The following is a 10,476-nucleotide window of genomic DNA, read 5'->3' as shown; positions in this document are numbered from 1 at the left end:
TGCTGCTTTCCAGCTCTTGGTTCATAGCCCTGTAAGTTACAGCACCTCAAGTGCTTATCCAAGTGTTTTTTTTAATGTGATGAGGGTTTCCCTCTCCCACCCTTTCAGGTAGTGAGTTTCAGATTCCCACCACCCTCTGGGTGAAAAATTCCTAAACTCCCCTTTTATTCTTCAACCAATTATCTGAAATTTTGGCCCCCTGTTTGTTTTAGCATAACCGCTCTCTCATCTTCTATTGATTTCAATGTAATGGAAACTGTCAGTTGGAACCTGTCAGCATTTGAAAGATTTACAAATGATTCGAAGGTTTCTTACATTTGGGATCTTTCTCTATTCTGTCCACTCGAGGTTTTAGGTAAGGCTTTCCCCTGTTAATATCGAGCTGGAGTATTGGGCCGTGTTGTGTTTCCTTGTTTACTCTAAAGACTGAATCTTGTGGTTTCAAACACCAGATAATCAAGCTCACAACAACAGATTGTCTTTTACTGACTTTATTAACAGCACAGCAATAATACAGACAGAGTATAGTTACCTGATCCGGAGAACAGAGATAATACAGTGGATTCAGAGCTCTCTTCTCCACAGGTCTGATCGAACAAGCAGTGTCTATGCTGGTGATATTTATATTTAACTTGTTCACTACACTTGTGTTCTGGCCCTGTTCATTGCTCTGTGAGCACAAAACTGTCACTATCACACACACATACTGTTTCCTTGTTTCACATCTCCATAGAAAGAACATCTCTTCACATATCCACTTTCCATACAATTGCAGCAGACATGAACAAGGATGTGAGGCTCATTAATCTACACCCTCATTTCATAACCGCATAGGTTACACTGGGACAAAGGTTCAGTTATTTTCCATTGCAGGTAAAATGCAGAGCAGTACAGCAGCACACTGGCAGCTTAACCGAGTCTCATCAGCCTGCAGGCTCCTGTTAAATATATTTCCTGACTGGATTTACATTTAAACCAGGTTTGCAGGTGTGATGATCTATTCACACATCAAAGGTGAGAGAGATGCGGTGGGACACAGCCGAAGTCCAGTAGCTGAAAGTGATTAATAGACTGGGTTTTGTGTTCACTGATCCTGGGCGTGTTACTGATACCTTCCCTGGATCCCAAAGCTAGGAGAGTCACTGTGGAAGGTATGGGAAGCTGGTACTTGTCCATCAGAGTAACCAGAGGTATGAGAACTGAAATAAAGTAGAGTTCGAAAGGAGAAAAGGCAGATAAATGCAGAAGTCGCTCACAGACCATCAATTAGTCTCATCTTAATTTCTCCAAGATAAACACAGAAACATAGAAAATAGCAGCAGGAGTAGGCCATTTGGCCCTTCGAGCCTGCTATGCCATTCATTATGATCATGGCTGATCATCCAACTCAGTAGCCTGTTCCTGCTTTTGCCCCATATCCTTTGACCCCTTTAGACCCAAGAGTTATATCTAACTCCTTCTTGAAAACATACAATGTTTTGGCCTCCACTGCTTTCTGTGGTAGCAAATTCCACAGGCTCACCACTCTCTGGGTAAAGAAATTTCTCCTATCAGTCCTGAAAGGTTTACCCCATATCCTTAGATTATGACCCCTGGTTCTGGACTCCCCCCACCATCGGGAACATCCTTCCTGCATCTACCCTGTCAAGTCCTTTTAGAATTTTATAGGTTTCTATGAGAAACCCCATCACACTTCTGAACTCCAGCAAATATAATCCGAACCGACTCGATCTCTCCTCATACGTCAGTCCTACCATTCCAGGAATAAGAACACAACATGCTGTGTGTTTGCACAAAAACTGATTTATTTGACAGATCCAGAATATTAAACACCAGCCCAGTTATAGGGGTTATTATCAGAAACAAAGGATGTGATTAACAGCAGAATCCAACCTCTATCATCACACGTGAACTCTCTGGTGTTTCAACATGTGTTGTGACTGAGTGAATCCTTTCCCACAGACTGAGCAGGTGAATGGTCTCTCCCCAGTGTGAACTCGCTGGTGTCTCAATAGGTGCTGTGACTGAGTGAATCCTTTCCCACACACAGAGCAGGTGAATGGTCTCTCCCCAGTGTGAACTCGCTGGTGTCTCAACAGCTGTTGTGATTGAGTGAATCCCTTCCCACACACAGAGCAGGTGAACGGTCTCTCTGCAGTGTGAATGCGTTGGTGTGTCAGTACCTCACTTGTGCTTTTAAAGCTCTTCTCGCAGTCAGAACATTTAAAAGGTCGCTTATCAGTGTGAACTCGCTGATGTGTTAACAGGGTGGATAACTGAGCGAATCCCTTCCCACACGTGGAGCAGGTGAACGGCTTTTCCCCAGTGTGAACTCGCACATGTACGTGGAGCTTGGATAACTCTGTGAATCCCTTCCCACACAAGGAACAGGTGAACGGCCTCTCCCCAGTGTGACTGCGCCGATGAGTTTCCAGCTTGGATGCGTAATTGAATCTCTTCCCACAGTCCTGACATTTCCACGGTTTCTCCATGGTGCAGGTTGTTTTATATTTCTCCAGGTTGGTCAGTTGAAGACTCCGTCACGCACAGAAAACGTGTACGATTTCTCCCTGCTGTGAATGGTGAATGGTTTTTTCAGGCTGTGTAACTGGGTAAATCTTTCCAGTCAGTGCACTGCAACACCCACTCACGTGTGTCTCAATGCTTTTCCAGTCACACTGCTGTTTGAAATCTTTTCCCACGGGTAGAGCAGACAAATATTTCCCTTGGTTTGAGTTTCCCCTTTGTAAATCCTCCCGTTCTAATCTCCTGTCAAAGGAATTTACAAAATCCATCACTGTCAGTCAGGATAGAGATTCAGAACAGACAACCATTTCACTTGGTTTGAATTTACTGGAAATCTAAGTCCATCGCACTATTTGCACCATTTCTTTCCTCCACTGCCAGTTTTCTCCCTCCCTCTACTCTGGCTGGATTCAGTTCTCCAGCCCCTGTGTGCAGAGAATCAAATCAATGAGTCAATGAGATTGATAGATTTATGTGAACCAAATGTATTTTGGGATTTGGGAGAAAGGCGGGTCGATAGAGTAAGGTCACAGATTAGCCTTGATCTCACTGAATGGTGGAACAGGCTCGAGGGGCTAAATGGCCTCATCTTGTTCTGATGATTCTGTGTTAGGGTAGATAGGGAGGAACTATTGTCTCTGGGAGAATGAAGAAGGGGACTCGGCCATTCAGGAACAGAATCAGGAAGCAGTTTTTCACAGAAAGGGGAGCAGAAACCTGGAACTCTCTCCCTGAAAAGCTGCAGATACTGGGGATCAACTGGAGCTTTCCAGACTCGGATGGATGGATTCTTGTTAGGTGAGGGTATTAAGGGATTTGAAGCTAAGGTGGGTAAATGGAGCTGAGTTGTAGATCAGCCATGATCTAATTGAATGGAGGTGCAGACCCAGGGCCTTGTTTCGAAACATCCTGCCGACACTTGCTGTCCTGGTTCACAGCTGAAGAGTGGCCACTTCACTGGTCCTGGAGCTCGAGCAGAGCCTGTGGAACCACAGCCCCAGTGCGAGTCAGCATCTTTGGGACAGGAGGAGAGAAAATGATGAGAAACCCCCAGAGTGCAGAATGACAAAAGAAATGAGTCAATGATCTTCTCTTCCAGACTCCGAGATCATCAATTGCAGATCAGAACCACTGTTCCCAGTTTTTCAGACTGCAGCAGCTGTTGGTAATGATTCTGCTGCTGCCATTTACACCTCCTCCAAACCCATCTTTTCCTTCACTTGTCCCATTACCATCTCCTTCTGCCTTGCTCCATCTTCCTTCCACCCTATCACAGACCTTCCCTTTTGTTACAGCACAAAAGGAGGCCATTTGGCCCATTGTGCCTGTGCTGGATCTCGAAAGGAGCAATTTACCGAGTTCCATTCCCCTGCCTTCTCCACATAGGCTTGTACATTCTTCCTTTTTCATATAATAGTCCAGTTCCCTCTTGAACACCACAATTGAACCTGCCTCTGCCACAGTCTCGGGCACTGCATTCCAGATCCCAATCACACGCTGCATGAAAAAGTTTTTCCTCATGTCACCATTGCTTCTTTCACCAAATCTGTGCCCTCCTGTTCGCCATCCTACCACCAGTGGGGAACAGATTCTCCCTATCTACTCTATCCAGACCCCCTCATGATTTTGAATACCGATCAAATCTCCTCTCAACCTTATCTTCTCCAAGGAAAACTGTCCCAACTTATCCAATCTATCCACATAACTGAAGTTCCTCATTCCTGGAACCATTCTTGTGAATCTTTTCATAGTCTCTAATAAGGTAGAACATCTAGATTGGAAGTGGGCTGATTTCAACACAATGAGAAGGGATCTAGCCAAGGTGAAATGGAACCAAAGATTGACCGGAGAAGCTGTATTGGAACAATGGGTTATCTTCAAAGGAAGAGATGCTTCAGGTACAGGATGGGAACATTCCAACAAGGTAGAAAAGTAGGGGAACCAACAACAGGGCTCCTTGGTTGATGACAGAGATGGAGATTATTATGAAACAAACAAGAGGGTGTATGATGAATGTCAATTGAATTCTTCAAGTGAGAATCAAGTCATATACAATAAGTTGAGGGGGGAGGTGAAGAGGAAGAGTGACAGAGCATGAGAATAGACATAAAAGGTAACCTAAAAATCATCATCTGGGTGTGTAAATAGTAAGTAGGTAGTAAGAGGTGCTTCAGAAATGACTGACACTATAATGCTTTCACATCTTTCCTAAAGGGTCACGCCCAGCTGAGGCCGAACTAGTGTTTTGTGCAAATTTAACATAACATCCTTGTTTTTGTACTCTATGCCACTTTTAATAAAGCTTCGGATGCTGTGTGCTTTATTAACTGCTCTGACAACCTGTCCTGCCACCTTCACTGACTTAGGCACATTTACATCCAGGTCCCTCTGCTCCTGCACCCTTTAGAACTTTACCCTTTATTTTATATTGGTTCTCTGTTTTTCTTACCAAAATGAATCACTTCACACTTCTCTACATTAAATTTCATCTGCCATCTATCCGCCCATTCTGCCAACTTGTCTGTATCCGTTTGCAGTTCTACACTATCCTCTTCATTGTTCACAATGCTTCCAAGCTTTGTATCATCCACAAATTTTGAAATTGTGCCCTGTACACCAAGGTTATTAAGGTCATCAAAGTCTAGGTCATTAATATATATCAGGAAGAGCAAGCGTCCTAACATGGACCCCGAAGGAACTCTACTACAAACCTTCCTCTAGTCCAAAAAACATCTAGTCACCACTACTCTTTGTTTTCTGTCAGTCAATTTCGTATCCAAGTTGCTACTGTTCCTTTTATTCCATGAGCTGTAACTTAGCTCACAGTTCTGTTGTGTGAAACTTTTAGCAATTGCTTTTTGGAAGTCCGTGTATACATCATCTGCAACCTCATCAAAAAAAAAACTCCAGAAAGTTAGTTAAACGTGATTTCCCTTAACACATCCGTGCTGGCTTTCCTTAACTAACCCGCATTCGGCCAAGTGCCTATTAATTTTTTCCCTGCCTCTATATTTGATTAAAATATGTTACCACAGATGTTCCCTGACCTGCTGAGTATTTCCAGCATTTTCTGTTTCTCTCCAGATTTCCGCCTTGGTGGTGATCTTTTCTCTCCTGGTCACTGGGGCATTGAAGTTCCGCCCACTCCGTGCCGTCACCAAGATGCATGCGCTACGTTTCCTGAGCAAGAGACCCGCATTCCTATACGAAGATGGCCACCAGTTGCCTGGGTAACCCGGCCTATCAGAGGGGAGGAAGCTCTGCTTCGCTGATCCGCCCAGACTCCTACTCGCAAGATGGCGGCCGGTGTTCCCGACGCTTCGGGCCCGTCACCACGCAGGAGGTGGGACATAGAGGTTCTTATTAGGGGCTTGCGGCCTACTCTAGGTGTTTCTGAAGCCTCCCCGCCCACCCGCTGGTTCCATTCGTCCCCTGTGCTCCGCCGACTGTCACCCGCTGCAAACGTGCCTCCAGCGCTCGCACCGATTTCATCAAATGACACTGCGCATGCTCCAGATTCGTTTCGTCGCCCAGCCCTTGCGCACTGGACTCCTGTAGTGTGAATAGGGCACATTCATTTCCGCTTGGAATTCTGGGTAACAGAGAACATAGAAAAATACAGCAGAGAAGGAGGCCAATCGTGTCCACGCCGGCCTAATAAGCTGGCTTATGCATATATGTTTGCAGGTCTCTCTGCTCCTGCACCCCTTTAGAATTGTACCCACTATTTTAGATTGTCTCTCTGTTTTTCTGACCAAAATGAATCACTTCACACTTCTCTGCATTAAATTTCATCTGCCACTTGTCCACCCATTCCACCAACCCGATGGGCCATATGGTCTACTCTGCTCCTGTTTCTTGTTCTTGTATCAGGGGACAATTTCACTGAACCTGTGGGTTAGGTGTTTGCGAAAATGATAGGATGTGTAGGATTTGTCTCTCTTGACATGTTTTCATGGCCACTTTGTAAACTGAGTTCACCAAGGCAGTTTTGAGATGAGGAGTGGAAAAACAGGATGAAAATGGTTGGCATTTGCTGTTTTGAGGGAAATTCATCCTTTCTCAGGTCTTTCTCAGGCAGTGGCTAAACCCGAAACACTACACTTGTAGAGTCTCCCACCCATCCTCCTCCTCTACCCAAAAAAAAAGGAGTCTTTGTGTGGAGGGTTTGGTAAGGTAAGGTTTTCTTTTATTTTTACTTAATCTCTGTGTCAATTTAGAGCAGAGGGGATGGAAGCTCGGGCAGTTGCATGCTCCTCTTGCAGGATGTGGGAGGTATGGGTCACCACTTGTGTCCCTGCTGACTTCACCTGTGAGAAGTGCACCCAACTCCAGCTCCTCACAGACCACGTTAGGGAACTGGAGCTGGATGAACTTCGGATCATTCAGGCAGCTGAGGGGGTGATGGAGAGCAGTTATAGGGAAGTAGTGACACCTAAGTTACAGGATAAAGGTAGCTGGGTGACCATCAGGGGAGGGAAAGGGAATAGTCGCACAGTGCAGGGATCCCCTGTTCCCCTCAATAATAAGTATACCATTTTGGATATGGTTGGGGGGGGGGACGAACTACCAGGGGAAAGCCACAGCGGCCAGGTCTCTGGCACTGAGCCTGGCTCTGTGGCTCAGAAGGGAAGGGGGGAGAAAAGGAGAGCGATAGTGATAGGAGATTCAATGGTTAGAGGAACAGACAGGAGATTCTGTGGTGGCGAACGAGACTCCCGGATGGTATGTTGCCTCCCGGGTGCCAGGGTCAGGGATGTCTCGGATCGAGTCTACAGGATACTTAAGGGGGAGGGGGAGCAGCCAGAAGTCGTGGTACACATCGGTACCAATGACATAGCTAGGAAAAGGGATGAGGACCTGAAAAGCGAATATAGGGAGTTAGGATGGAAGCTAAAAGGCAGGACGAGCAGAGTAGTAATCTCAGGTTTGATATCGGTGCCACGTGCGAGTGAGGCTAGAAACAGAGAACGAGTGCAGCTGAACATGTGGCTACAGAGCTGGTGTAGGAGGGAGGGCTTCAGATATGTGGATCATTGGGATACCTTCTGGGGAAGGTGGGACCTGTACAAGAAGGATGGGTTGCATCTGAACTGGAGGGGCACCAATATCCTGGGCTGGAGGTTTGCTAGCGCTCTTCGGGAGGGTTTAAGCTAGTTTGGCAGGGGGATGGGAACCGGAGCTACGGATCAGTGGATGGGGTAGCTGTTGAACAGGCAGATACAGAGTGCAGAGAGTCTGTGAGGAAGGTTAGACAGTTGACAGGGCAAAGTTGCAGCCAGTATGATGGGTTGAAGTGTGTCTATTTTAACGCAAGAAGTGTCAGGAATAAGGGTGATGAACTTAGAGCATGGATCAGTACTTGGAGCGACGATGTTGTGGCCATTACGGAGACTTGGATAACACAGGGGCAGGAATGGATGTTGGATGTTCCGGGGTTTAGATGTTTCAAAAGGAACAGGGAGGGAGGTAAAAGAGGTGGGGGAGTGGCATTGCTAATCAGGGATAGTATCACAGCTGCAGAAAGGGAGGTCGTCGAGGAGGGTTTGTCTACTGAGTCATTATGGGTGGAAGTCAGAAACAGGAAAGGAGCAGTCACTTTATTGGGAGTTTTCTATAGACCGCCCAATAGCAACAGAGACACGGAGGAACAGATTGGGAGGCAGATTTTGGAAAGGTGCAGAAGTAACAGGGTTGTTGTCATGGGTGACTTCAACTTCCCTAATATTGATTGGAACCTCCTTAGTGCAAATAGTTTGGATGGAGCAGTTTTTGTCAGGTGTGTCCAGGAAGGTTTCCTGACTCAATATGTAAATAGGCCGACTAGAGGGGAGGCTATGTTGGATTTGGTGCTTGGCAACGAACGAGGCCAGGTGGCAGATCTCTCGGTGGGAGAGCATTTCAGTGATAGTGATCACAACTCCCTGACCTTTACTATAGTCATGGAGAGGGACAGGAGCAGACGGGATGGGAAAATATTTAATTGGGGGAGGGGGAATTACAATGCTATTAGGCAGGAACTGGGGAGCATAAATTGGGAACAGATGTTCTCAGGGAAATGCACGACAGAAATGTGGAGGTTGTTTAGGGAGCACTTGCTGCCACTGCTGGATAGGTTTGTCCCGATGAGGCAAGGAAGGGATGGTAGGATGAAGGAACCTTGGATGACGAGATGTGGAACAGCTAGTCAAGAGGAAGAAGGAAGCTTACTTAAGGTTGAGGAAACAAGGATCAGACAGGGCTCTGGAGGGTTACAAGGTAGCCAGGAAGGAACTGAAGAATGGACTTAGGAGAACTAGAAGGGGACATGAAAAAGTCTTGGCGGGTTGGATTAAGGAAAATCCCAAGGCATTCTACACTTATGTGAGGAACAAGAGGATGGCCAGAGTGAGGGTAGGGCCAATCAGGAATAGTGGAGGGAACTTGTGCCTGGAGTCGGAGGAGGTAGGGGAGGTCCTAAATGAATACTTTGCTTCAGTATTCACTAGTGAGAGGGACCTGGTCGTTAGTGAGGACAGCGTGAAACAGGCTGATATGCTCGAACAGGTTGATGTTAAGAGGGAGGATGTGCTGGAAATTTTGAAAGACATGAGGACAGATAAGTCCCTGGGGCCAGACGGGATATACCCAAGGATATTACGGGAAGCGCGGGAAGAGATTGCCGCGCCTTTGACGATGATCTTTGCGTCCTCACTGTCCACTGGAGTAGTACCAGATGATTGGAGTGTGGCAAATGTTATTCCCTTGTTCAAGAAAGGGAATAGGGATAACCCTGGGAATTATAGACCAGTCAGTCTTATGTTGGTAGTGGGCAAATTATTGGAGAGGATTCTGAGAGACAGGATTTATGATTATTTGGAAAAGCATAGTTTGATTAGAGACAGTCAGCATGGCTTTGTGAGGGGCAGGTCATGCCTCACAAGCCTTATTGAATTCTTTGAGGATGTGACAAAACACATTGATGAAGGAAGAGCAGTGGATGTGGTGTATATGGATTTTAGCAAGGCGTTTGATAAGGTTCCCCATGGTAGGCTCATTCAGAAAGTAAGGAGGCATGGGATACAGGGAAAGTTGGCTGACTGGATACAGAATTGGTTGGCCCATAGAAGACAGAGGGTGGTAGTAGATGGAAAGTATTCAGCCTGGAGCTCGGTGACCAGTGGTGTTCCGCAGGGATCTGTTCTGGGACCTCTGCTCTTTGTGATGTTTATAAATGACTTGGATGAGGAGGTGGAAGGCTGGGTTAGCAAGTTTGCCGATGACACGAAGGTTGCTGGAGTTGTGGATAGTGTGGAAGGCTGTTAGAGGTTGCAACAGGACATTGACAGGATGCAGAGCTGGGCTGAGAAGTGGCAGATGGAGTTCAACCTGGAAAAGTGTGAAGTAATTCATTTTGGAAGGTCAAATTTGAATGCGGAATACAGGCTTAAAGACAGGATTCTTGGTAGTCTGGAGGAACAGAGGGATCTTGGGGTCCATTTCCATAGATCGCTCAAAGTTGCCACCCAAGTTGATAGGGTTGTTAAGAAAGCGTATGGTGTGTTGGCTTTCATTAACAGGGGGATTGAGTTTAAGAGCCGTGAGGTTATGCTGCAGCTCTATAAAGCCCTGGTTAGACCACACTTGGAATATTGTGTTCAGTTCTGGTCGCCTCATTATAGGAAGGATGTGGAAGCTTTAGAGAGGGTGCAGAGGAGATTTACCAGGATACTGCTTGGACTGGAGGGCATGTCTTACGAAGAAAGGTTGAGGGAGCTAGGGCTTTTCTCATTGGAGCGAAGAAGGATGAGAGGTGACTTGATAGAGGGGTACAAGATGATGAGAGGCATAGATAGAGTGGATAGCCAGAGACTTATTCCCAGGGCGGAAAGGGCTATCACCAGGGGGCATAATTTTAAGGTGATTGGAGGAAGGTTTCGGGGAGATGTCAGAGGTAGGTTCTTTACACAG

The 10,476-nt window shown here is 46.3% G+C and overlaps 1 protein-coding gene across 3 annotated transcripts; it reads right to left on the bottom strand.

Annotated features, from left to right (window-relative positions):
- Nucleotides 1–503: 503 nt before the first annotated feature.
- LOC137349036 (zinc finger protein 239-like) lies at nt 504–6,017 on the bottom strand. 3 transcript variants are annotated; one of them, XM_068014301.1, is made up of 2 exons: nt 5,557–6,017; nt 504–2,769 (listed from the first exon to the last, which is right to left on the bottom strand). In XM_068014301.1, exon 2 carries the CDS (start codon nt 2,490–2,492, stop codon nt 1,902–1,904), a length of 591 nt encoding a protein of 196 aa, XP_067870402.1. In that variant the 5' UTR covers nt 2,493–2,769; nt 5,557–6,017; the 3' UTR covers nt 504–1,901. The 3 variants fall into 3 exon arrangements, with proteins under 3 accessions (XP_067870402.1, XP_067870403.1, XP_067870404.1); XM_068014302.1 differs by having other exon boundaries at nt 5,574–6,017; XM_068014303.1 differs by having other exon boundaries at nt 5,909–6,017.
- Between the last annotated feature and the right edge of the window lie 4,459 nt (nt 6,018–10,476).

This window comes from Heterodontus francisci, chromosome 34, assembly GCF_036365525.1.
Source record: "Heterodontus francisci isolate sHetFra1 chromosome 34, sHetFra1.hap1, whole genome shotgun sequence".
Lineage (NCBI taxonomy): Eukaryota > Metazoa > Chordata > Chondrichthyes > Heterodontiformes > Heterodontidae > Heterodontus > Heterodontus francisci.
The sequence above is the reverse complement of the archived record's forward strand: the minus strand, read 5'-3'. Positions and strand labels throughout refer to the sequence as shown.